The 27,035-nt window shown below is 53.1% G+C and overlaps 1 protein-coding gene across 1 annotated transcript in view; it reads left to right on the top strand.

Annotated features, from left to right (window-relative positions):
* SAMD4A (sterile alpha motif domain containing 4A) overlaps positions 1-27,035 on the top strand; it is a 116,919-nt gene that overhangs the window by 79,644 nt on the left and 10,240 nt on the right. The window contains exons 3-8 of the mRNA XM_009289884.1: positions 11,681-11,944; positions 17,754-17,863; positions 18,808-18,894; positions 21,610-21,904; positions 23,364-23,449; positions 26,516-26,739. Coding sequence (XP_009288159.1) covers positions 11,681-11,944; positions 17,754-17,863; positions 18,808-18,894; positions 21,610-21,904; positions 23,364-23,449; positions 26,516-26,739 — 1,066 coding nt within the window. The remainder of the gene's footprint in view (positions 1-11,680; positions 11,945-17,753; positions 17,864-18,807; positions 18,895-21,609; positions 21,905-23,363; positions 23,450-26,515; positions 26,740-27,035) is intronic.

Genomic DNA, 27,035 nt, shown 5'->3' with positions numbered 1-27,035 from the left:
TGTGCACTTGCTCACAAGGGCTCAAGGTGAAGGTGCTTGAAGACACTTTGGGCAGAAAATTGGTCTGGCCCTACCTTCTGGTCTGTCACCTTTCAGCATCCGTGTTGCTGTGTTCAATGTTTCCTAACCCAGTGTACTGAAGTGTCTTGATGGACTCTTGTACTTGAGCAACGGTCAGAACCTGTTCTACCCTTGAGACTTCAGTTTAGCTGCCCCAGCGCTTTCTGTTCCTCCTTTCAGCCTATTTTGGCACGTTCCCTTCACCTCTTTGCTCCCGGAGGGTCTCTCTTCTCTCCGTGTCTTTGGCCAAAAACGGGGGTGGCCGACAAAGGGCGACACGGTGCTGAGGTCCCACCTGCAATGCATCTCCATGGGGGTCTTAGACTGTCATCAAAGCTTATCAGCCTAACTGTTGTCTTCCCAAAGACCACGCTCTGCACTGGAAGGAAAAAAAGGGGGGGGGAGGTTTACGCAGTGACACAGAGTAACCCATCGACCCTTGCCAAACACTTGGCTTTAGACATTGTCCCCAGGCCAGCATCTGGGAGGGTGGCTCTCCTGTTCCCCTTCAGCTGGGACTTGCTGTTCACAGTTAGCGTTGCTCATAGGGGATGCACAGCCACGCAGCCTTCGGGGCAGAAGAAGAAGTTTCTTGCCTGCAGGGGATGGCTTTGGGGGGGATGCGGTTGGCTCTGGGGGATGCGGATGGCTTTGGGGGGGATGCGGTTGGCTCTGGGGGGTTGCAGTTAGCGAAGCAGAGCTGATGTTACCCCGGGCATCAGGCAGCACAGAGACAGAGACAGGGTCCTCCCCGCCGTGCCCACTCTGCTCTCACGCGAGAGCAAGTGACGACGGGGGGCCTATGAGCAGCCTACAGCAGGCAGCACTTTTGGGCTGTGCGCCGATCCTGCTGTAGGCAGGGTGTCGAGTGAGTGATGGATACCTGCTCGCCAAGCGGAGGGAGTAGGCAGGGAAGCGAACGCATTTCCCACAAGCATGCTGCAGCGAGTGGGTTTTCACGTGGGCAGCGGGCTAGATCTTGTGGTCCTGCCTCTGCTCGCCCCCTCGTCAGCCATGATGCTCGGAGGCAGAGATGTTACCGAAAGGCAGAGGGGTCCTACTGCGGTCCCAAAGGGAAAGAGGGGAGGGGACCTCGAGGCTGGGCTCAGCGGTGACTTGCACCAGGTGATACCATGGGTGGCAGGTAAGCATGCGTGGATGTCACCAGTTGCTTTTGGTTGCTGGTAGGTACAGACCCGCGCGGGTGCTCCTAAACCAGCCCCGCGACACCAAACGATGCTTCTAGGCACTTCAGTAATCCGCGTAATCTGGCCTGCCGTAGCCCTAGCAAACAGCCCCCTTGTTAGGGAAGCGGTGAAGGGGGGGCTGGTTGGTCTGGGTGGCCAGTGAAGAGGAGGGGGAGCACTGGGCCAGCCTTCCCTGAAGAGGGCATGTCACACATGCATCCTCTGGGACCACTCCATTGCTTCCTCCAAACCTGGTACGTGCAAGGTTTGACCCTTGCACGTACCCGCACATCTCCTTACAGGGCACCGCTCCCAAATTCACGTACCCTACGCACAGAGCGATGGCTCCGCAGCTTCCTGGCTGGAATGAGGCCACCTAATTTGGGAACCTCTATTCCAGCGGCACCCGGGGACGCTCCCGCCCTCTCGGCTTGTGACATCCTGGTGCAATCACCGGCCGTAAGTGCTCAGGGCAGGGTCTGCGTGCCCTGGTTTTGCACGGCCATTAGCACGTTGCTTGTCCATTGGCAGTGGGGGGTAGGATGCCGTCCTCGACCTGCAAGTCGGGGTGGGGGGAGCTTGAAGTTTGCGACTCTGATGCCGCCTCCACTTCCCTTACAGCAACCCGGGTGTCTTGGGGAGGGGCGTTAAGAAGCAGCAGCGATGGTTTTGTGCCTTATCCTACGGTCCTTGGGATTCCTGTTGCCAATGAATCATGCTTCTGACCTGGAAGCAGCACAGAAACCATCTGCAGTTTGCATTGCCGCCGGAGCCACTGTCGGCACGTGGCCGGGGGCACCAACTGGGAGCTGGGTACCCAGGGATGCTCCTCAGCACCTCCACTATTAACATATCCGTAAAGTGCCTGTTGAGTAATGCCTCCAGCTGCCTACAGCGAGGGATTGCTCTCACCAACTCACCCCTAGTTGGCAGCAGGCACTTTTGGGGTGCCTAGCAGGCAGCCACAGAAGGGGAGGGAGGGTCCATGCTGGCAGAGGCATGCAAACCCCCCCTAAAACCCTTGTTGCTCCTCCGTGACAGCCTCCCGACCCCACCTTTCCCCAGCCTTCCCTCGCAACATCATAAAAATCAGTTTTGTGATTTTTCCTGAGCATCTTCATGGGGCGAGAAACCCCCGGAGAGAATCGCCTCTCCGCCGTGGCTCATCCTTTGGAACCGTGCAACTCTAGGCTCTGGCAAGTAAAGAAATGGAGACAGATGAGCTCTCCTTCCCCCCCGCCATCAAAGAGCAGCTGCAGAGAAATGGCAGGAGGGCAGCGGGGAGGGAAGGGAGTGCTGGGGTTTGGATTCATCTGAAGCGACTCCAGTCTCCCTCCTGGCTGCAGCGTTGCACGGGGACTTGCTGTGTTCGCCTGACTCAGTAACATGCTGCTATTTAATTAACTTTTGACTTCTGGTTTAAAGGAGCGGTGCACAAAATAGTTATTTACTTCATTTGGAAATTCTTTTAATTGTTACCATAATTATAGCTTCCTCGTCTTTTTTTTTTTCTTTTTTTTTTTTTTTTCTTAGCAGGGGGGGGGGAGGGAGGGAGGGGGAATATTTGCCGCTCTCCTTGTGGTTATCACATCCTTCAAATTACTAAAAGAGGCTGGGATAATAGGTCTGGTGATTATATATAGGCACCATCTGCTCTGTGGCTGCTTCCTATCAAAGTGCAGTTAGGAGAGTGCAAGAAGGATATTTTCTCTCCAGCTATATTAAGACTCTGTTTCCATCTCGGCTCCAAAGCAAAGCTCTCTGCATGCAAATGGATCAAATGCGCTGTAATCAATGGCTCGGTTTTGGCAGCCTTGAAGCTGAATTTTTTATTATATTTTATTTTCCCTTCAAGTTTGCTGTTCGCGTTTGTTATGCAATTTTATTCGAGGCTGGTTGCTCTGCACTTGATATTTTCTTGTAACCATAGTCCCCCCCCGTTTGCTGAGCAATATAGTCTCATGTTAGCTGGCGCAGAGATCTGTGTCATAACTCGAATGCAAGGCAATATCTGAGCAATCGGGAATGTTTTGGAGGATGATGAGGGCAGATTTTTAGGATGCATATGCTGTCGGTATGTAGAGGAGGTGGAAAGCTGAGCTGAGTTAATTTGGAGCAATAATGGGAAAGAATTAATACATGTTTTATGATAGCAGCCGTGGCTATCCCATTGGTGCTGGGGACTGTTGGGGAGCGTTGCAGAGCTCAGTATTTGGGGCAATACGGGGAGTCAGAGGTGTCCCTGCTGGGCAGTATCTTTTGCATCTTCTCATGTGGGGAACTGGATACTGCCTTTGCCCCTCGGTGGCCTCAGAGACCCAACAGGCTTTTCTTCTCTCCTGGAGCTGGTAAGATTTTATGCTCTTGGAAGAAGAAGATAGAGGAGAAGGAATAAGACATCGCCACCTCAGACGGAGGGTGCTCGAGACGGGGCGTGAAAGCTGGAGGCCAGAGGAAGCCGATAAGGCTGAAATGCAGAGGAATTCGTCTTGCGAAATCTGGGCCATGGTGCCTACAGGAGAGGAGGACTAAATGGCTTTTCTGAATGAGTGAAAGTGGGTAAAAAGAGGCAAGGGAGGAGAAAATCCCAAATAAGTCGGTGAGGATGGAAAAGGCTACAGTGCTGTAGCAAAGTCCTGTTTCTTTCTGGGTGAAATTTCCCTGGTGATGGTGGGGTGACGGCTGTGGGACGTACATCATGTAAGACGCACGTTGTCCTCCTGTATTTTGTCACTCCTAAAGGCGCGCTGTCTCCCTGCACTCACTCCACAGATTTTTCATGACTCTTTAGGGATTACTGGATCCCAATTTCTTTGGGCAATTCCAGAGGTTTCGCATTCACCCCTTCCATTCGACTGGCTTAAGACCCTTCTTTTCTTACTCCCAGTTTCCCACAGGTCGCACATTGCTACGTAAAGGATGTACGCCTTCCAGCCTGGCCTCCTGAAATGATTGTAACTGATGGTAGAGGGGTTTCTCCCTCTGAAGTGTAACGTGTGGTAGAAGCCGATGCTGTTGGCGGTCTCAGCAGGCAGATGCTCCTCAGACCAGGGATCTTATTAGCAGCTGGTGGAGGCAGTGGGGAGCGCTGGCTGTTGCTTGAGTGGAGCAGATGCTCTTGGACATCTCTTCTGGGTGGAAAAGGACTGTAGGAAGGAGAGTTTCTGCATCCCAGTGCAATTCATCTGGCTTGATCCGTGGGCAGGGGAGGAATTTCCCCTGGGAGCCCATAGCAAAAAGTCAGTGAATTCTGGAATAATTATGGAGGCTTGGTTCAGCACAGCAGCTTTGTTATTAACGGACCGGGATTCCCCAGGGGCAAACACTGTTTTTTCTGAGGTTTGTGTATAAATGTATGAGAGAAACCACATTTATTGGCCTGGAGATCAGGGTGTTGCATTTACCCAGAGAGCAGCGTGGCTTAGGGCAGCGCCTTCTTGCAACGTGCCTCTAATCCTCCATCCCCGACACCAATTCCCACCTCCCGACGCGGACGCCGTTTTGTGCGTCCTTTTGTCTGCGAGTTAAATCGCGGTCGGGTCTGTCTTGCTCCCACCTTGCCAGATGCTCTGGTGGGAAGCCCCACGCAAGGACCTCGAAAGCAGCTCCCGAGCTCCTGCTTCTCGGCGAGACGAGCTGGGCTTCCTTCCAGAAATGCATCCCGTCGGATTGCTGAAGCCACCAAGAGCTGCGTTTACACGTCTTTAGATGCAGCCCCGCTCCTGCTGCCGCGCAAATGAGTAAATAACAATAACGGCAATTCCCGCCGGAGCCAAACAGTGGATCCACGTGTGCTCGTGCCACACAGGGGCTCGCAAAACCCTCTGTGGTCAGCAGAGACGTCCCCTTCCCCGGCTGAGCCTGGATGGGGCCTCACATGCGCTGCTTGGAGAGAGCAGCAACAAACGGGTTATTGTTTCTCTGTCCAGTTTCTTGAACAGGAAACTGTGTTTAAAAACATCATTTTTTTAAAGAAGTTTGCTTGACAGGCTTTTCTGCAGTCTATGCTTCTTCCTAATTTCTCTGCTTGAGGCAGCGCTCTGCTTATGTATTTTTTTTTTTCCCTACCCGGTGGCTGCTTGCGTTTAGGACCCTTGGTTTCACTCCCCGTGGCTTATATCAGCGCCTGATTCAGAAGCAAGGACATGGTTTCTCCGGCACCATACGAACACAGTTAAAGTCACAGCCACAAAACCCGGGGAGGAAAAAAAAAAAAAAAGGCACAAAGAAAAGGCTCCAAGGGTTAGGGGATGTTGAGCCGAAAAATGTTCCATCAGGTTCTGCTTCGGCCACGCTGGAGCTGCCTGCGGCGGCACGGAGAGCGGGTGAATGAGGTGCCCAGGAAGGAGGCTGGGTGCCAGCCGGGCAGCGTGACCCACCGGCGGCTGTTTCCAAGGGTCCTCGGCACAAAAACGCTGGAAAAGCCGCGAGCGTTGGTCTGCCAGCGTGGGGGAGCCTTCCTGGAGGGGACCGTGCTTCGTGACCGGGGTAGCAAGGGGGAGGCGGAGGAGAGGACTGAATTGAACTTGGCGGTTGCTTTGCGAGGGGGATTGCAGGAGCTGCTCGGTTTTCCTCTCCCCCGTGGGGGTGCCTCTGGGCTGCACAAGAGGCCGTGTGGCCTCGGTGGATTAAAAACATCCCTGCTTCCTACAGCAAATTGGGGTCAAGCTGCTGCTCCAGGTGCCTACAGACCAGAAAAGGAATTGTACATGATCAGACATTACCTGAGGATGCACCGTAACCAGCTTTGCAGCCAAGAAGTGCCAGTTTTAGACTAAAAACAAAAAAAAAACCATCTCCCAAAGAGTTCAGCATGCACCTTGCAGTGCTTTTTCCTTTCTCCAGCCATGGGGAGGACGTTATTCTGCATTGTAATCTGCAGTATGGACTGCGCGCTGGTATAAAGGGTTGTGAGGTTGTTGTAAAGGTCCTCTGGGTGTCAGGGACCCGGTGGGGACCGTGCAGCGGTGGAGGGCACACCGGGACCGGAGACGGTCTGAACGCGGCTCTGTACCCAGCAACGGGTCTGGCTCTTGGTGGAAACGCTCACGTCAGTCCCCCATGCGTCTTGTCAAGGGCTTTTGCAGCACTTTAAGCCAGGTTTAGTGAAGGGTGAGCTGGGGCAGCAGGAAAGCGAGCACCTCGTCGGCCATCGCACGCCGCTTGGAGGAAGGTCTGCCTGCAGAGCCCAGTTCCTCAGCTCTAATTACAGGAATGGGTGGCTTTTTCCTTCTCAGGCTGAAAAATTGGCCCAAAACCCTGAGAAACCACAACACAAACGTCTGACGCTGTTCCACATGGTCTTCAGCGAACAAAAACCCTCTTGAAATTAGCCCTTGCCTACCAAAATAGGCAACACCACTTCAAAAAGGAAGAGAGAAAAAAAAAAAAAACCACCCAACGAAACCCAGGGCTTCGCAGGGAAAGCACTTGCAGGCTCAGAGTTTCTCTAAGCACGTTGCCATGCCTGCCAGCCCAGCTAGCGTTTGGTCCGTGCTAAAGCCGGTTTTGCCGCGGGGAGGTGGTGGCCCCACAAGGAGGCTCCTTGCTGCTCCATCCCTGCAGCAGCGTGGTCTGCATCCGCCTCCTGCGATGAGGAGCCCTGCACGCTGGGACGGTTGCATCATCGCCATCACTCCTTCTCCATCCTCTTAATTTTTTTTCCCCCCGGGAATATTAAGCCGAGCTTGGTTTGAAGCCTGAGAGCGCTTCGGCAACACCTCATACATCACAGCCCTGTTGGCTCCAGGTTATTTATCACTTTTTTCCCTAGGATGCAAAACATCCCAAGCTCATCTCAAAGGTGTTATATTTAGCAGCGTCTGCTCGGTTGCAGCTGACCCCGATCTGGAGGCCACGAGGAGCTTTCCTGCAAAGAAACACGGCCTGACGTGAGCTGAGCACAACCCCTACGGCCGTTCAGAGCCGCGATGGCGGAGCAGGGGCGATAACCAGCCTGCTTATCGTGAGGAGGACCATGATGTGCTCTGGCCCCCGTCCCATCGGCTACCCGGGTAGAAGGAGCCGGACCAGGCAGTGCCTTTGCAGAGTGACTGGCGTGTCCCTGGGGAGCGGATGGCTCTTGCACCGCCTAAATGAGCCTGCGGCTGGCAGGAAAACACTTCTGAACCAGAAGTGGGACACACTTACAAGTTGTAGGGGACCTGTGTGCCAGCATGGCTTGCACTTCAGAGTGGTGGTTTCCTCTCTTTGTTTGTCCGGCTCGCATCGCCGCGGCACTCAGAAAGGCAGGCGTGCCTCTGGCCGCCTCCTGGAAGCTTATCTTACCCTAGAAGAATATGTTAGATTTCCTTTTTGAAATAAAGCTTAATATTTTTGTAATTTAAAAAAAAAAAAAAAAGAGGCTTGAGCGTAAGGTTATAAACTCACGCTTGGTTTTCTTCTGATGAAGTTAAAGCACACGTGGACCATTTATTTTAGCGAGAGACTGAATAACTGACTTGTCCCAGCTCGGCCGTCGGCAGCCCTGGGGTTCACCTTGGACCATCCAAAAAGCACACAGGATTCTCAAAAGCAGGGAAGGACCTCCACTAAACTGACACTTTGAAAAGCATTAGCTACATCCTCTATTTCAAGAAACTGAGGGCACGAACACAAGCAGCAGCATTAATAAATACACACATTTGTTAATCCCCTTTCTGAGGGTTACAAATTAAGAAAGAGAGAGAGGTGCGTGCACGCCAGGCAGGTGCCATCCTGGGGTTCGCAGCATTTTGAAGCCTGAGTGCTGATGGAAACCGGTAAGAGGGTTTGCAAGAAACCGTGTTGCTCACCGGTGTCTGTTAGAGGCAGAAAGGCTTAAGCAGAGCCTAAAGTTAAGCCAGTACTAAGAGCTCTTAAATAATCTATGTCCGGTACCAAGAGTAGCTGGGATGGTTTCAAAGAGCTGGTGACTTTTTCTGCTTGCATCAGCCTTTGCAGAGGAATTATCCCTACCGCATCTCGTGAAGTTGCGTGAACTTAGGCTCATAGTTCAGTAAAAATGCTTGTAGTTTAGTAAAACATGGTCTGTTGGACTCCAGCGTTGCGTTATCTCAGGGAAAGAAGTGGAACTAATTTTTGTAAGTTGACCTGGATGATTTCTAATTGTTCGTGGCCATCCTGTGGAGTTCATTATTTCTCCTCCAGCCGACACTGGCTTCTAATTAGGGGACGTAAAACTAAGATGGAAGAGCAGCAGTTTGCAAGGGTGTTGCTGCTCAGGAAGGAATCTGGGCTGGATTTAAGCCAAAAATATCCTCTTGTTTGCAAGATTTTGGTGGGGAGAGGATGGCTGCAGGGTACCAGCTGCTGCATACACCCTGTAAGAGGGAGGACTAACAGAGCAGCCCTTCGCCTCCTAAAAGGGGGCAATTAGCTCCTCTCCTCCTTGCCCATTCCCCTGCATCTGTCGTTCGTTCAAAGGGCACAAATATTTCCTAAACCGGAATTTTTCCTACAAGAAATTTGGGGTGGCTTCTATCCCCCCAGCCGTGCGACCGCGGCTGGGAGCGGCAGGCCCTTTTTTTTTGACCGTGGCTGGGAGCGGCAGGCACAGAAGGGGCTCTGGGCGGTGCCGCTGCGGTGCTCAGCCCCGGTGATGCATTTCAACTGATTTATCAGTTTTTTTCCGTATTTCCCCCCATATTTCTTTTTTTTTTAATGCTGAATATTTTTTTCTCCTGGGAGGGTGATGTGACATCTACAGAGCCCCATTATGGTGCTGCTTTTGGGGTACAGCTGCAAAGCCAAGAGCTGAAATAGCTTGGCCAAGACCCCCTTAAATCCATCTACTTCCCCATCAGGATGCATCACAACTTTAGGAAACGTAACACCGCTCTGAAAACAATCCTGGGTCTTCATTGACATCCTTTTCTGCCAGGAGACTTCTGGAAGATGTTTCTATAGTTATTCAATGGGAAGGGAACAAATTCGTCACCGTAAGCCATCCCCTTGCTTCCCTGCGCAGCGTGGTGTTAGCGTTACGTGCTGGTAGAAGAAAACGCGTTCAGAAGTAGGAACAATTTAGACGTTGCAGAAATCCGCAGGTTTTTGGCCTCATCCCTCAGCTGCCTGTGGCACCGGCTGCTTTTTACAGGTGCTTAATAAATGCAAATGAGCTCTGGTGTTTTTCTCTCCCCTCCTTTTATAACCCCGCTACTTGCTCATTTTCTTTCTGCTTCTGGTCAGCAGAGATGGCTTTGATGGCGGGTTTTCCCCCAGACTTTAGCTGGAAATTAAACCCAGCTTAACTTTTACAGCACAGTACACCTGGCTGGGGGTTTTCCACCGAGACTCGTTTATATTAGGAAACGACACGTGGAGGAGCCGTGAGTGGTTTTGGGTGAACTCCTACCAATGCAAAAAAGGGGGTTAGGGAGCTTTAGTGCTTTGGTGCTTTAGGAGGAAAAGCAACGTGAACGATGGCTTTCCCCCAGGTTTTGTACAGAGTTAAGAAACTTGATTTTGAAAGAAAAATTGAAAGGTTTTTGCTTCAGTTTCATATGGGCTGAAAGGTCATTTCAACCCCTCTGCCCTCAGATTTCCCTGGAGCAGAAAATCTGCTTTTCATTTCATCTACCCCGCAACGAAGCTTACGGCCGCTAATTTTGAGAAATTAGTGTCTTTCTGCAGAATTTGCTCTTGTCTCTAGAAATGAGTCCTTGTTAACAGACCGGTGCAGATGTTCTGTTCGCCATCACGATGTGAACCCCACATCTATACCCAGGGGCACCTTGAAAATGGCAGCGTTGGCTTGGGTTTGATGCAAACCAGAAAGGATCTTTCCATAGCGCTGGATCCAGAACTTGTCCCGGTTATCCCAGCGGGCGATGAGACACGGCTCGGCTGAGCGACGGCTAAATCCAGAGATTTTTTTGGTCTCAGTTATCAAGAAACAGCCCCCATGAAGTTCAACTAATTTCATTGAGAGTAACTGCAATAAAAGATTAAACAAGTGTTTTACGTCCTAAGTCCGTACATTAAAATACAATAACTGCATTTATGGTTTAACCAGCAGTTTAATGACTTTGTGAATGATGGAATTTGAATTTTGTTAATCCAACAGACCAATCTTTTCATATATTTTTCATTACAGGAAACAAAGATAGTTTGTCCGTATCCATCTTTTCCTCTGAATAGCATGTATTACCCCTACTAACCAACAGACCTGAGAAAAAGATATCTAAATCTTTAAGCAGGTAACTAAAAATGATGAGACAGTATGGAAGAAGAGCAGTGAAAAATGGAGACCATTCAGTAAAAAATTTATTTAAAAATCTATTCAAGTTGCTGCACTTCTACCAAAAAAGTGGGGTTTTTTTAATACTTTAATGCCTACATAAGACATATTTCTGTACTTGACTGAAAGGCAAGTAAATACCTACCCATTGTAAAGCCTTTCTCGAGAAATAACTCCAAATGACAGGAGCTGGTGCATCGCTCTTTTCCTAGCGGTGTTAAAGTTATTTGTTAAAAACAAATTGAACTTGATGGTTTCACAATCTCAGCCAGGAAATACAAGCACATGGAAAAACAAATCCAAAGCTTTCCAAAGATAAGTTTTTTTTTGGGGGACTCAGCCTCACCTCTTTGTCGTGGGTGTATTTTTACCACGTCTCGGGGTGTTTGCTTTTGTGGGGGGGTTAAAAGGTGCGTGCTTGGCAGCGCACCTGGTGGGTGGCTGAGCTGGGATGCTCGGCTGAGTGCAGGATCTTGGTAGGACTCCACAAGGCTTGGACATTTCTATGGATGATAAGTACCTGCGCGATGACGTTAGGCAGATGCGTAAATGCTCGTGCTTCGGGGCATAAGCCAAGTCCTAACCCAAAGGGAGAGACAGAGAAGCTTCCCCCGGGTCTTGTGTGAGGACATTCCCATCCCGGGGATTTTTATGCCTGTCCCAGAAAGATACGGGTCCGGATGATTTTAGCGGGGCGAGTTTCATGGCCTCAGTGTAGTCACTTGGAAATTCCCATTACACCTGCAATAGCAGCAGTGCCTTCCCTGCAAGGGAGATGACCGCCCGGGCTCCAGGGTTGATGAGAGACAGCAGCCAAGCATCCAGCACGGTCCCGTGCTCAGGTTTGCTGTCGGTACATGACTCTGCAACGGGGAAAACCTCCAGAGCTGCTCGTTTGGTTTTTTTTTTTTCCCTAGAGATGCAATCCACGCAACACCTTTCCTTAAGCAACCCGATGTAGCTCGTGTAACGCCATCTCGTTGCAGGTACTCCCATCCCCTTTGCTTCCTGGGAGGCAGAGCTGAGAGCTCAGGGTAGGGTTCAGGTAGCCGCGGGCACCGCGAAGCCGTCAGCGAGGCACCGTGGCCAACCACCACGCATTTTATGATTTCATTTAATTTTTTTCGGGGGACTCTGCTGCATCCCGGGCCGCGAGGGGGGAATAACCTCTTTGATTTTATTTTTTTTTCAGTTCTCTCAGGCCAGACACACCACAGCCCTTTGAAACGCTCTGTGTCCCTTACCCCACCCATGAATGTGCCAAACCAACCTCTAGGACATGGATGGATGTCTCATGAGGACTTACGAGCTAGAGGACCCCAGTGCATCCCTTCCGATCATGCCCCCCTGTCTCCACAAAGCAGTGTAGCCTCTTCGGGAAGTGGTGGGAGTGAACATTTAGAAGATCAGCCTTCCGCTCGTAACACATTCCAGGAGGAAGGGAGTGGGATGAAAGGTGAGTGAAAAACCAGACGCCTCCCCCGCCCCAGCACCCAGAGGCAGGAGGGGAAAAGCCGTTTTCCCGGCAGCGCGGGGCTCGGTTGGCGGTTTTGGGCGAGAGTCCTCGTAACCAAACGGGGCCTTTCAGCGTTTCTTCCCGGCTTAGGAATTTAGGTTTAGGGGAGTAAGTTAGGTTTTCTTTCAAGCAGCGGCTGGTCCTGATCTGACGTCTTACAGTTGGGTGACGGTGGGCTGGTTTTGCCCCAAAATCCTGCAAGCTGCCAGCTTTCCAAAAAGCTGGATTTTTTCCATAGCCTGTGGCTTTTGGCTGCAAGTGGTGCTCTTTTCTCTTTTTTTTTTTTTTTATTACGGTGAAAAATAGCTTAGCATAGGTTTAGCAAGCCACCTGTGATTTACCATTACGGTGTTTGAGACCCACCAAGTATTTGGGGAAGTTTTGGCTTAGGATACTTGTTTGCAGTGAATTTATCCTGTGTATAAATATAGAGACTTAGCAATAAATATACGTGATCCTGTTGGTAAGCAAGGCAGAAACGAAACCCTATTGCTGCAGTCGAAGATGGAGAGCAAACTTCAGGCTGTAGGGGAATAAATAGATAAAAGCCTGGCAAACGCACAGACTGTATATTCCAGTGAACAGACAAAATGACTGAAAATGAACCCGCAGCTATCAGGGACTGATTTAAACAACTGCAATTTTCATTAATGCAAAGCAACTCTATTGTGTAAAGACCGATGATGCAACAGAGTAAGGAAACAATCGTATTTTTTAAATAGTCACAAGGTCTGATTTTATTCTAATTACAGACAAATCTAGATACGTATAAATCTCTGTGACGTGGAACTGGGTTTGACTTGGCACTGTATGACTTTGACGTGCATGAAATAAATGCATGAAAAAAACCCCTCGCAGTTCCCCCGGGAGACAGATGCTCGGGGCTCAGCCCTCTCCCTGGCTGGACTCTGCACCGTAGCGTTGCCCTGGGCTGGGGGCGATGGGCTGTAGATGCGACGGGAGAGTTTTCTGAGCGTGACGGCCTCGCAGAGCCCGGCTTTGCTTCTCAGTGGCTCCGCTTGCTAACGAACACCTAATCAGGTAGCGCAGCCGGGGGAGTGTTTTGTCTCCAGCGGTGCTGCAGGCTCTGCATACCTGTGGCTCTCGCTGCCTGCATGACCTTGCGGCGGAACGGCAGGCAGGCTCGGAGGGATCACCGTGAGCGTGTTGAAGACTGAGCTGCCATCAGCGTGAAGGGTCCCCAAGGCTTTCCGTGCCTGGGGCCGGATCCTGCAGTCTGTCAGATCAAGGAGACCCTTTTCGGGAGCTGGTGGCGCAGAGGGGTCTATTTAACATTATGTTTATCCAGGTTTCTGCAGATGGGACTGGGGAGGAGACCGCGGGGAGCTTGGCTCCCTGTGATCCACAGCTGCAGCTCTGGGACCTGCGTGGATAGAAACTTTCCAGTGCAATGCAATCGATCTGTATGGCCAAATCTGCAAAACCCGAAGGCGCTATTGCCCAGGCTGTCCACGAGCAATAATCAATTAAATAAACGCCCCATGTCCACGAGCAATAATCAATTAAATAAACACCCCATATTAAGACAGCCCGTTGCTGCTGCATGCAGCCCCCCCGGGGGAGATGGCTGCCCTTCCTCGGGCCGTCCCTTCCCGAGCATCCTCCTTCTTTGGAGGAAGGTTTGCAAACATCTCAACCTGATTCCCCGCATTGCTGAGTCAGCCAGTTTGCTTTTGTCCCGCTGTCCGGGGACATGCGAAACAGATGTCTACAGCCTCTGGTGTCTACGACTGTCGTGTCCTCCCCCCTCCGCTGTATTTTCTTCAGACTGAACCAATCCAGTTTCTTCCCAGATGGTGTTTTCTGAACTTGGGGTTGTTCTTGCTTCTCTCTGCCGGGTTTTTTCCAGAGAGTCTGTATTTTATTGAAGGTGTGTTGCCCAAAACTGGACTCGTGAGCAGAGCAGAGACTTGCTCGCCATACAGACAGCATTCCTGTGGCTATATAGCTCATCGTCCTCAAATAACACACCACCGCGGGCTGCGTATGACCCATTGTATCCCCACAGCTTTTCTGCAAAAAAAAAAAAAAAGGACTGCCCGTTCCCTGCCCTCGGTTCGTGCTGTTTCTTGTTCCTACAGAAACGCGCAACTTCGTGCATTTTTATTGGGTTGCATCTTATTTCATCCAGACCGTTTGCTCGGTTTGCCAAGTCCCTTCTCTGAATTGCAGCCACGTCTCCCCGAGCGCCTGCAGGCTCTTGTGGCTTGGTGTCACCCGCACCTCCGGTCAGCTTGCTCCTTCTTTAACACACTCCACGGCGTCCAGGAGGGTGGTGGGGAAACCAGACCCACGACAGACCCCCGTCTGATGTGGCTTAGCAGTTCATCTCCCCTAATGTCACCTGTTTCTCTCCTTTCCACCTCTCTTCGTGCTGAAGGTAAAGTGCCCTTTGGCTTTTTCCCGGCCCCTGGTTTCTCCAGGGGGAGACGTGGACACTTTGTTCCCCGCAGAGCCCATCCGTCTGTCCGTCCATCCCTTCCCGGGGCACAGCTCGGGGCGCACCGGGAGGAGGGTTTGAGTAGAGCTGGGGGTTTCTGCTGAGAGTACGTCCATGGCTTAGCATGGTGTGCCATAAGGGCACTTCCGAAGACATCCTGTGTCTGTATATATATATATGGCAGGGTGAATTGTTTTCCTTCTAAATTTCTTCTAAATTTCCATGCCAGCACCCGGATAGACGTGTGCCAGCTGAACTCCGGCGTTTAATGCATATAGGGGACAATGTATGTGCACAGCATGAAAGTCCTCGGTTTGCTGCTCACATCAGACACAGCGTTTCTGACAGCCGTGCCATGACTTAGCCATTAGCTCCTGGAAATCGGTGATTAAAGAGTAGCTCCGTGGGCGGGCGGCTCGCTGCTCCGTGGGGATCGTTAGGAAGTTTGACTTTCCAAGGACCATGAAATCGCCTTAGATGACCTTGCACCTCCTGGTTGCCTCTTCCCCATGAGAAAGGGGAAAGCCCCACCACCGTCCCTCTGTGCTGGGGTGGCTCCTTCTCCCCAACCCACTCCCGGGATTGTCATCCCCGCTGCCAAAGGGGCTCCGGGACCATCGTAACTCCCCAAAATTAGGAGGTGGTCCAGGGAGATCGATGCAAAGGGAGAGAAGAGCTGCTCCTGCGCTCCGACCCTCTGCAAAGGTTGGAGATGGGTTTTCTACAAGATTTAACATCTATGTGAAGTTGCACCTCTTGTCTGAAAATATCCCCATGGGCTTTGCCATTGGCACGGACGTGCGCCAAAGGCAGATGTCCCCAGGGGACGTGGGATCAGGCAGACTTTTAACGTGTCGTTGCTAAAACGAGGTGGTTTTGTGTTAAAATGAAGTTGAGATTCGAGCTTGCCAGTCCCTGCGCTCCCCACCTGTGCTGGAGAGAGAGGGCTTTCTGCTAACAGCTTTTAATGGGCTTTCTGCTGATAGCTTTTAATTTTTTTAAGCAGATCGATTGATTTAAGAGGCCTCCGGTAGCGGGTTTTAGGACTGTTGAGGTCTGTTGCATGTTGGGACTTTCAGAAAACAGCAAAGTTTAGCCCGTCTGTGCTCGGTAACTGCTTTGCCCCCGTGTTTGGTGTGGGCTTGATCTCTTTCTGTGCAGCATTTGAGGAACTTCACTGAAAGCGAATCCTGATGTGTGTCAGAGGACGGAGAGTGTGAGCAAAAAGCAGTATTTTGGGGCCATTTGCATCACCTCTGCTTGGATGCGAGTGGGGTTTGGGGTCAGCCTGGGCAGCGGGCAGCAGGAGACTTCTGGCAGATATAAGAACTGCCTTAGGGGACCCAACCTCTTGCCCCGTCCCCTCCAGCAACGAGGTGTTTTCGGGAAGAGGTGTGCACTGATCCTTGACTTGCATCTGGCACTCAGCAGCGTGGGGCTTTCTGGACAGAGACCACCCACACCACGGGATGTCCCAGCAGTGGGACTGTCCTCCTCGCATCGTCTCATCCCTTCCCGAAGCAAGTCTGGCCTCACGCTTTGCAGTCGGAGCAGCCTAGAAAACCTTTGAGGTTGGCGACGTTAATGAAGGTTATTGGAGGTGTCCATGAAGGTTGTCCTCATGCTGGTGGTGAGCAGAGCACCAGCACCCACAGCAGCCCCAGCCCGGTAGCAGAAGCACGTAGCGGGTAGAAATCCCTCCCGAAAACGGTGCAAGCCCCCGTTCCTTCTCCCGCCTCGGTGGGCACGTTGGGCAGAGGAACACCATCGGCGCAGCCTCGCTGCCAGCCGTCACTCCCTCCCCTCGGGCTCTCCTGCACCATCAGCCCTTGCCTGCTGTGGGATGTGGGGTCCACCACCCACTCAACACATACCCCTTACATCGACTCGGGAACGATCAAAGAAAGGGAAGGTGTCGCTGCTAACTGGTATTTAGCCCCAAAAGAGACATTTCCCGAGCCTCCACCTGCTCTCTCCATTCAAGGTGTGGGGTTTGGTGCTGTTTGGGACTGAAACACTGGTTTTTCATTGTTACTGCATCCCAGCGTGGGTTGAGACGGGGCTCCCGGGTGTCTCGCTGGTGGGGAAGGGGACAAGGACTAATGGACAAGGGTGTTGCTGGGAGCGGAGCACGTGAGCTCGGTAGGCTAAGGCAGAGCTATTGTCGGGTTGTAGGTGCTAAATAAAGCAGGTCCCGATTTGGCACAACATTTGAAGCCTTTAGGATGCAAAGCAAAAGCGTCATCATGGGCACGGTGTTGTGCTGCAGCCCAGATATCTGCAGGGCCCCCCCCTCCCTTGTGGGGTGTCACCACGGGCCCCCCAAACCTGCAAAACCCCGAGTAGCTGCTGAGCGGGCTGGAGCGGGGGAGGCTCGCATCCCATTGCCTCCTCCGTGGAGGGCACCCCATCATGGGGTCTGGTGGGGTTTTGCATGTTGCAGAGGAAGGATTCCCCTCCCAGGTCCCTCCCTGTGAGGCAAAACCCCGAGGAGCTGCTGAGCAGGCTGGAGCAGGGGAGGCTCGTATCCCATTGCCTCCTCCGTGGAGGGCACCCCATCATGGGGTCTGGTGGGGTTTTGCATGTTGCAGAGGAAGGATTCCCCTCCCAGGTCCCTCCCTGTGAAACCACATTGATGTCAGGAGGATAAACATATTTTGGGGTACCCATCCAGCCGGGCACAGAGATGCTACACTGCAGATAACGACTGGGAAGGAAGAAGTCGTTTCAGTCGGTGCATTTTGAGGTCCCAAGTCACCCTTCTGAAATGGGTTGTGGGACCATTTTCGATGGCATGTCATTTTTCCACGCTCAAAAAAAATTCTCTTTATTTCTCTTTAAGCAGCCATTTAAATTTTCGGCACATACCATCTTCCTTCACGCCATAAATCAGTGTCTGCCATCTGCGAAACAGCCATTTGCTCGTCCTAAACTCGACCACACTGTTAGCTTCAGTGGTTCCCACATTCTCAGGAAAAGGGCAGAGAGGAGCTTGCCCGTGCAGTGGCGCAACGCCGGCTCCCTGTGGGCTAATTCCCGTCGGCTCAGCCGCAGAAACCCAACCTCTGAGGACGTGTCCTCATCTGGGGGCTGGTTCCTCCTACCGTCCGTATCCATAGCGCTATGTCCTCCAAAAGGTCTGTGAAGTTCAGTAAGGTGTCTGAAGCACCGGTGGGATGGTGGATGGCACCTAATCAGCTCCTTGTGTTGCTGTTGATGCTATCGCGCGTGGTTAAGCAGTGCCATGAGCTCAACGGGAGCTCTCATCTCCTTACCTTTGTGCTGCAGATGTCCCAGCCTGGCTGAAGAGCCTCCGGCTGCACAAGTACGCCGCCCTCTTCTCGCAGATGACGTACGAGGAGATGATGGCCCTCACCGAATGCCAGCTCGAGGCACAAGTACGTCCCATGTCGGTCTTTTTTTCTCCCAGGTAACAAGCGATAGGACGAGAGGAAACGGCCTCAAGTTGCGCCAGGGGAGGTTTAGATTGGATGTAAGGAAAAATTTCTTTACTGAAAGAGTGGTTAAACATTGGAAGAGGCTGCCCAGGGCAGTGGTGGAGTCCCCATCCCTGGAGGTATTTAAAAGACGAGTAGATGAGGCACTTAGGGACATGGTTTAGTGGGCATGGTGGTGTTGGGTTGATGGTTGGACTCGATGATCTTAGAGGTCTTTTCCAACCTCAATGATTCTATGATTCTATTCTATGATTCTTAAATGGGTCAGCTGCGGTCCCGACTCTTGTGCAGTCGGTAGATGAGATGCCTCCAACACCTCTTTTTGCGTCTTCACGTGGAAGGCGTTTTGCCCGCGGGTGGTTGGAAAGCAAGCAGAGAAAGGAAAATTGGGTCTTGGGGAGTGAAAAAACCCGCATTGTACCTGAAAAAGGCCTTGTCCCAGATTTCTTACTGGAGTCCCAGCATGAAAGTCCCATCACTGGGAGCTTGGGCTTTTGTCCGGTTGGGATTAAGTTTAGGAGTTTCAGGGGCAGATTCTGCAGTACCCAACTCCTTTAAAGTCAGTGGGGCTTTGGTGGTCAATTGCCTTGTTAACCTTTGAAAATGACCCCGCTTTCAGATTTACCTCTGCACTATCCTCGGGATGAAGAGGGCCAGTCAGCACCTTTGCTTTCACTGTTTGAGATGTACCGGGGAGGGACAGACTAGCTGGAAATCTTGATCTTCAGCAAGTCTCTAAGTGATTATCTGTGTATGTCCCATGCTAATCCCTGCACTCAGAAATTTGATTATAGCAGCCTTTTTCGTTTAGGGGAGGAAGGATTTGGGCTGACCCAGCTGTCCTGTGGAAATGTTAACGCCAGGTTTTGTGCTGTTTTTTGCAGAACGTTACCAAAGGCGCAAGACACAAAATAGTCATCAGTATCCAAAAGCTAAAAGAAAGACAAAACCTGCTCAAATCTTTAGAAAGGGTAAGTAACCGCAACCACTTTTGTATTTCCTCTTTTTCAAGAAGCCAGGAATTAATTCCGGGGCGAAGAACTCTTCAGTTACGCGTGTTGCTGGGATCTTTTGCAGAGAAATCTGTTGCTGGCCTCGCCGCATCTGAATGTGGTCTCAAACACTTCTGTACCAGATGCAGGTTTTATTTGCGGAGTGGGTCCTAATCCGTCTCTGGCACTCACGCAGCTGGGATGGATGTACTGCAGCACCGGTACAAGCCCTGCCCAGCTCCAGGGTGCTCGGAAACACCTGAGCTCCAGGTGTTGGAGGGCACCATCCCAGCGACGCCGATGGGAAGGTGGTCACCCATCCGCTGAACCGCGGTGCAGGACCAGCTCTAGCCGCACCAGCCGCCGTGGTCCTCTCTCCCGCTGGAGAACCAGCTGGGCAGAGCCTTTAACCCCTGGTTATCCCTCGGCCACTCGGTTAACTCTCCTGTCTCGATGCCACTGTCCCTCTCAAGAGACCCCTCCATGCACAGCAGTCCTCACAGGGACCCCCGAGCCATACCCCTGCCTCTCCATCCCCAGAAGGAGATAGGATTTCCCGGTGTCTGTCGGGTCAAGGGCCGGTGAGCTTTTCTGGAGCATCGTATGGGCAATCTGTCCCCAGATAAGAAGCCAGACACCCACGTCAGTGCCTGAACAGCAGCTTGAATTTCCAAGGACAACGAATAGAAACTTCTTTGTCCCTTCAACAAAAGCTTAAACTCTGCAGAAATGGCTGTCGGAGAAGCACCGGCACCGCAGACTGGCTGGGAGCAGCTCACCCAACCTCTCGCTATTTATTATCGCAATATTATATTATATTTAATTGCACTGTCTTCAGACAGCAACTTGCAGAGCCTCCCACTAGGGGCTTTTAAATACTTACGTTGTGTGTTGCTATTTATTGGTGTTTTCGTTAGCTCACTGCTTCACTATTTATTTATAATATGGGATTGTACTCGGAGTATGGCAGGAGCTAATAAAGCCATATTTACCTCCGTGTATTAATAATAACTATTAAATCCAAGAGACAGCCCGCCGGATTGAGCTTGCTTCGGCGATGTGTTTTCCAGGCGATTGCACAGCCTCTTCCCCCGCTTCTCCGCCCGGGTTTTGAAATGTGGTATTGATTTGACTGTCGCGGTGCGGGAGGGTGAGCCCAGTTCAGCTGATGATACAACCAGCCACGCACGCTGTAAAATAGGGGAGATAAGTGGCAGGGACTGCTTTTGAGCCCTCGTGGGGTGGGTTTGGGCTGCGGGGCTATGACCGTGTCCCACTTTGCTGGGGCTCAGAGCTGCCTGTGAGCTGCTCTGCTTGGGAGGAGATGTCTCTGGTTTGCCAGGCTTCCCATCCAATTTTTTTTTTTGCTAAACAAGAGCATGTGTGGGACTTGATTTTTTTTGGGCAGTGTCTCGCTGCTAAAGATTGCTGCTTTCTTGGAAAGAGCTGCTCCACCCCTCTCCGCCGATTAGCAGAGCAGGATTTTTTCCCCAAAAAAATAGTGCCCAGCAGACTGACACCAGGTCTTCGAGAGAAGTGGAGCTAAAACGTCCAAGAGCGAGCTGGGGGTGCAGCAGGAATTAGGGTGAACAACCATTTCAGGGCTTCAGCTGGCTCACGTGCAGCCTGTGCGCCCACTTTGTGTCTCTTCCCTAGGCGCAGCCAGGACTCACCCCAAAAGCTGCCTCTTTCCAAGCGGCATCCCACAAGCCAGACCCCGCAGGAGCCTGCGATGAGCTGTTCTGGCCCAGGCTACATAAAAAACAAAATGCAATTCTTTCCCATCAGCGTTTCAATGCGGGAGGAGGATCTGACCGTAGAAAGGGATGATCCACACTCATAACTGAGAGCAAGGCTAGGGGTGTACCCAAATCCTCTCCCTCCCAGGTGGACCTCCCCCAGGATCTCCAAGCTGAATATTTTTGCTATAGGGATATAAGTTCACCTGCAGCCTTGTGGTCTCCCCTCCTCTGTCCGACCACAACCCACCCTGCTCCCCTTGAAACTCTCCCTTTCCCCTCTGCATCCGTTCCCCCAGCCCATCCCAGTGTGGACGGGGACGTCCCCGCTTCGCTGCTGCAGGATGGGCCCCTGCATCCCAGCGTGGTCCTGGGCTCTGCGATGGCCCCAGGGCATAAGGATGCTATGGCAAGCTCTTTGGGGCAGAGCAGTTACGGAGAGCCCAGCTTGAAGGCAGTGCTGGAAACTGGATACAAGCTCACGTTAAAAAATATAATTGAAAATAAGTAGGGCTGAAACGTCACGATTGTGGGATTGCTGGGGAAGGAGCAAGGTACCCTCTGGTCCGGGCATTGAAATCTCACAGGCTCAGTCGCTCTCATGGGGTTGCCATCTTCCTGGTGGAAATTTGGAAATGCTGAAGCCGGATTGTCGCTGGTTTTGGGTCCCAGTGGTTGACAGGGCACATTTATCCCTGGGGATTCAGGTCTGAACACGTCCATGGATAATCCCTGCAGCAGCTCCAGGCTCCGGGTTCACCTGGAGTCTAAGCAAAAAGACTCGGTGAACGAAACGCGGCTGTTGAATATGGACTGCAGCAGGGTCCCGCAGCAGGAGCGAGGCCGTCGGCTTTACTGGGGATTTTCTGGGGGGTAACAGTAGGGGTCTGGTTCACAGCTGATGTCCTGTTGTTCCTGCAGAGACAAACCCTCTTCTCTCCACTTGAATCCTCAGGACATCCTGGAAGGTGGCAACTTACGTGTCCCGCTGCAGGAACTACACCAAATGATCCTCACCCCCATCAAAGCTTACTCTTCCCAAAACTCGAGCACGGAGGAGCACAGCCGGGACGCGGACTCGCATCACCCCTCCTCCCTGATCGGCTCAGACAGCCAAGGCTCTGACTGCAAGGACTCTGCCGCGGGGGGAATGCAGCAGCACCATTTGCCAGGATGCGAGGGCGAGTCGGGGGGGGCCCCTTTGCCCGAAGGTGACCTGCCTGGACAGTTCACCAGAGTGATGGGGAAAGGTGAGTGGCTGTCACTTGTTACTGGCGTCCTCGCTAGGGAGAGCTGCTTCGGGGCAGGGTGCGTGCGGTGGCGGCGCTGGCAGCAGCCTTTCCGCGAGCTCCGGCAAGCCGCAGTCCTAGGGGTGACGATTTTTTTGAGGCCCCATCGTGCTGTGGTAAGAGGTAAGTGATTTTTGGGAGGGACAGCGATGGGACGAGCTGCCTGCCCCAGGTCAGAGGCGGATGGCATCCTCTCCCTCCCCCAGGTCAAGGGCGGATAGTATCCTCTCCCTTCCCATTTAGAGCCCTGGGGGCATCCCGCCGGTCCGGAGGTGTTTTCAGCAGCATCCCTCGGACTTGCTCTGCTTGTGGGGGGGTAGCAGTGGTGCATGGGCTGGATGTGAGCCACCTTGAGTGCAAATCGGCTGGGCCCAAGCCCCTTTTTAAGCCCCAATTTAGATGCAGGACATCAAAAATACTCAGGTGCTGTTCCATGCCCGGTGCGGGGTGCTCGGCTTTGCATCAGGATTAACACACTGGGAGGTGCACGGGAGCGATGTGAGGTAGGGCTCGACCCCCTGTGCCATATACAGGGCTCTTCGAGCAAATTTGTATGAGCTTGGATGTGTCCTAACCCCCGATGGTGGCACCTAAGGTGTCGGTGCTGGCTGCGTGGAGGGAGTTTTCCCTGGGGAAGAGGGGAGGGGAGTCTCATCCGCAGGCTCACACAGGAGGCCGGGAACAGAAGGAAACTTGTTGGGGTGCCACGACGAAATATCAGCCCTGTCCCTATTTCAGACCTTTTTTGCAAAAAATAGATGAGATGTTTTCTATATAAAAGCTCGGTGCAAAATTTCTCACCGGCTAATTGACTGCATGCACAGACGAACGTGGGTTTCTGGCCCCATTTTAAACCCACTGATGAATTCAGCCCGTGACAAACGCCTCCGTCACGCACGAAGCTGTATATGTGGCACAAACCTTGCCAGGACGAGGTGTCCTCCTGGACCGCAAAGCACCCCTGCCCAGGGGTTATGACAGGAGACACTCATTTCTCTGTGAACTCATTTCTACTTGCTTTTATGGCATTGATTCCGAAAGAGGTTAAAATCCATCAGGAAAGGTGGGAATCTGTTCGCAACGGGGACAGATTTTGGCCGTAGGAGCGGGAGCTCTCCCAGCACCGGCTCTTGCCTAGGAATAGGGAATAATGCCGTGCCCCTGATTTGCTCAGGTCTAATTTTGGTGACTCCGATGGTGTCACCCTGGATTCACGCTAACGTAACAGAGAACAAAATCTGGCCCTAAATATAGGACGGCACGGCAGGAATTGGGGAAGGGTGTTTTTTCTCGCTGATGAGAAGACTCACACATGGGACAAGGGAAACGGGACGTCCAAGGCGTTCGTTGGACACCCCCCCCGGACCCCAGCTCAGTGTCCCCATGCCCATTTCTCTTCTCTTCTCTCTTTTTTTTCCAGTATGCACACAACTTTTAGTTTCCCGACCCGATGAAGAGAATATAAGTTCCTATTTACAGCTCATAGACAAATGTCTAATCCACGAGGTGAGTCGTGACGGATCATCTAAAACTGTTGTTCTCATCACTTAGAAACTGTTTCCAAAGTGTCTGTTTATGTAAACCTTTTGGTTTCTAACACAAATATTTTTGAGGGGTATTAATAGTGATTCTGACAGAACAGGGCTGGGGCGGGCAGTGGTGCATGGAAGTGTTGCTCCCCGCCCCACGCTCGCTTAATTGCCAAGACCTGGAGCTGGGAAATTCATCCGGCTCGTGACGGTCTGATCAGCAGCTGGATGAAAGAAAAAATCCGGGGATGAACGTGCAGACAGACCCGGCCATCCCTTGGTGTTGCCGCCTCCTGTTACGCGGCACGTGGTCTTGGGATTTTGCAACAGGGGCATTTGTTTCTGCTCCCGGCGGATCTGCTTTTACCGGGTCCAAGACCTGGAGCTGGGAAATTCATCCGGCTCGTGACGGTCTGATCAGCAGCTGGATGAAAGAAAAAATCCGGGGATGAACGTGCAGACAGACCCGGCCATCCCTTGGTGTTGCCGCCTCCTGTTACGCGGCACGTGGTCTTGGGATTTTGCAACAGGGGCATTTGTTTCTGCTCCCGGTGGATCTGCTTTTACCGGGTGGTGGCTCGGGGGGGCCGAGGCTGTGCCGCAGGGCTCCGGCACGCTCCTGCCCTGTGACAGGGAGGGATGGCCGGCATCCCCGGCGTCCTGCGGCATTTTACCGGGTGGTGGCTCGGGGGGGCCGAGGCTGTGCCGCAGGGCTCCGGCACGCTCCTGCCCTGTGACAGGGAGGGATGGCCGGCATCCCCGGCGTCCTGCGGCATTTCGTACCCCTGGCAGAACAAGCCGCTTCGCCTGCCCTGCGGCATTTCGTACCCCGAACAAGCCGGTAAACCTTTTGGTTTCTAACACAAATATTTTTGAGGGGTATTAATAGTGATTCTGACAGAACAGGGCTGGGGCGGGCAGTGGTGCATGGAAGTGTTGCTCCCCGCCCCACGCTCGCTTAATTGCCAAGACCTGGAGCTGGGAAATTCATCCGGCTCGTGACGGTCTGATCAGCAGCTGGATGAAAGAAAAAATCCGGGGATGAACGTGCAGACAGACCCGGCCATCCCTTGGTGTTGCCGCCTCCTGTTACGCGGCACGTGGTCTTGGGATTTTGCAACAGGGGCATTTGTTTCTGCTCCCGGCGGATCTGCTTTTACCGGGTGGTGGCTCGGGATGGCCGAGGCTGTGCCGCAGGGCTCCGGCACGCTCCTGCCCTGTGACAGGGAGGGATGGCCGGCATCCCCGGCGTCCTGCGGCATTTCGTACCCCTGGCAGAACAAGCCGCTTCTCATCGCCTGCCCATATGGCAGGGGTCAGGGGGAGATTGCACACCCCCTCGCAGGAGCTGCAGGCTTTAAACATTTCTCAGTTATTTGTTTATAAAAAAATACGCTGTCAAAGCACAGAAGAATCTCCTCCGGAGAGGGCTGGTGGCTGCAAACCCCCAAATGTGCTGCAAGCCGCATGGAAGAGGAGAGAGGCGGCTCGCAGCCCCTTGCCTTGCAGCTGAAGCCGGTGCTCGAGCTGCGCTTGTGCAAAGGTTTGATCCACGCATCTCTGCAGGGCCAAGCACGGGGGATCTTGAATCGGGATGAAATAGTTGGACACTGGGCAAAACGCGAGTGCTTCAACATATTTTTTGAACTGTGCTCCCGGACACCTCTGTCGATCACGGTGGGGATTTCAGTGCATTTTGCTTGGCAGCGCCTGCGGTGTCAACTGACGTTTGGCCCCGTGAAATACAGAGTGGTGGCACCCACTGTTTGGGTTTGCTGCAAGACAGGTTTAGAGCGGCAGGTATGGTCTTCTCGGTGCTTTACACAGACACGGGCAGTGGCGAGTAACTGTAGGGGCTGGAGGGGAGAGCATGTCTGCTCCCACTTGCTCCCCTCTCAGAGAGCATCGGAGCCTGGAAATGGTGCCTGGACTTTCTGGGCGGCTGAGCAGGGCATCGCTGGGGGAGCAGAGGCGTGAATAGAGGAGCGAGGATGGTGGGAGCAGATGCCCAGGGCCAGAGAGCAAAGCCTGGAAGACAGAGAGCTGCAGAGGGGCTCATTTTCCAGGAGTGCCTGGGACAGACGTAGTGACGCAGCGTCACCCCACCTGTGCCAGCCTGTGTCCCAGGACCACCATCTGCATCGGCTCCAGCGTAATCAGCGCCAGGAGAGAGCGTCTCCTCCGGAGGGTGGTTTGGAGCAATCGAGTCAGGCACTAATTAGCCTCCAAATTGTCCTCCGGAGACCTCCGCTCCTCTCCACTAGCAGCGCGGAGATGCTGGGTGTCTGAAGTTGGTGGTGGCAGGCACGTGGGTGTCCCCGTAACCCATACCGCCTGCCTGGAGGTCTGTGGCGTTTCGGGAGGAGGTCTGTCCCCTGCGTGGGTGATCCTCCCAGGGAGCCCAGGCAGGTGTCAGGGCTCACCCCGGGCAACCTCCCGCAGAGGCTGTCGGTGCCAGGAACAGAACCGAGCTCTGCCCAGCCCCAAGAAGGAGGATAGGATGCGGGATGCCACGGAGCAGCTCTGCTTTCCAAATCCCAGCATTTTCCAACCCCAGTGGCGTTTTCTAGAGCCACGTCCAGGTGACAAGTGTCACCACCCGGCGGGGACCAGCCACCAAACCCTGCGGGGAGCTGCGCTCACACCCCGGCAGCAAGCGGGGAGCCGGGCGCCCGTGCTGCAGCATGAGCGGTGGGTCTGGGGCTAGGAGGGGTAGCGGGGAAGCTTTGGGGAAGCCCTGCTCTGCCCAGGGGGGGTTGGCAGCCTCAGGGGCAGAGCTGGGCCATCGCTCTGGGGCGCAGGGGATGCTGCCGGAGCATTTTCTCGACCTGAGATGAGTAAATCCTCGAGAGGGACCAGGGTTTCCCTCTTGCTGCCACACGAAAGGAGCGAGGGCTGCCAGGGGTGGGGGGGGGGCCGCCCCCCCCCCCCCCGCCTGCTCCAGCTGCTTTTCTTTACACGCACACCCACATATGCATCCCTGCTCGCTTCGTCCAGAAAAATATTCATATGTTTCCTATTTTTCTCTTTTTTCTGGGGGCAGGCGTTTACAGAGATCCAGAAGAAGCGGCTGCTGTCATGGAAACAGCAGGTGCAGAAACTCTTTCGGTCTTTCCCTCGGAAATCCCTCCTGGAGCTGTCAGGCTATCGGCAGCAGAGGAGGTACGCCGGCTTTTGGGGATGGACGGATGCAGCGGCCGGGGGGCCCGGCAAGAGCATCTCGAGAGGGACCGATGTCTCCCAGCAGGGAGGGACTGATCCTGCCGGGTTCAGAGCCGCGTTTCAGGAGGGAGGAGGGTTGGAAAAGCTTCGGCAATAAAACCCCAGGCGTTGGCTGGGAAGGGAAAGCAGCAGTAAGTTTGCTTGCGTGTGTGGTCAGCGCCTGCCCCACCGATTCCCACCGCGTCTCCCTGGCTCCGAACCCGGCGCTTCCCAGCTGTGCAGCGTGTCCCCGGCACTGGGGGGGCTGGCTCTGCCCCTGCTGCTGCCCTTTGCTAATTACATCAGTGCTGGAGTTTCACCAAAAAGCCGTCAACTGGCAAAAAAAGGGCTTGAAGCCTGCA

The sequence above is a fragment of the Aptenodytes forsteri genome, unplaced genomic scaffold (assembly GCF_000699145.1).
Source record: "Aptenodytes forsteri isolate BGI_AS27 unplaced genomic scaffold, ASM69914v1 Scaffold76, whole genome shotgun sequence".
Lineage (NCBI taxonomy): Eukaryota > Metazoa > Chordata > Aves > Sphenisciformes > Spheniscidae > Aptenodytes > Aptenodytes forsteri.
This window is presented reverse-complemented; position numbering and strand designations above follow the sequence as displayed.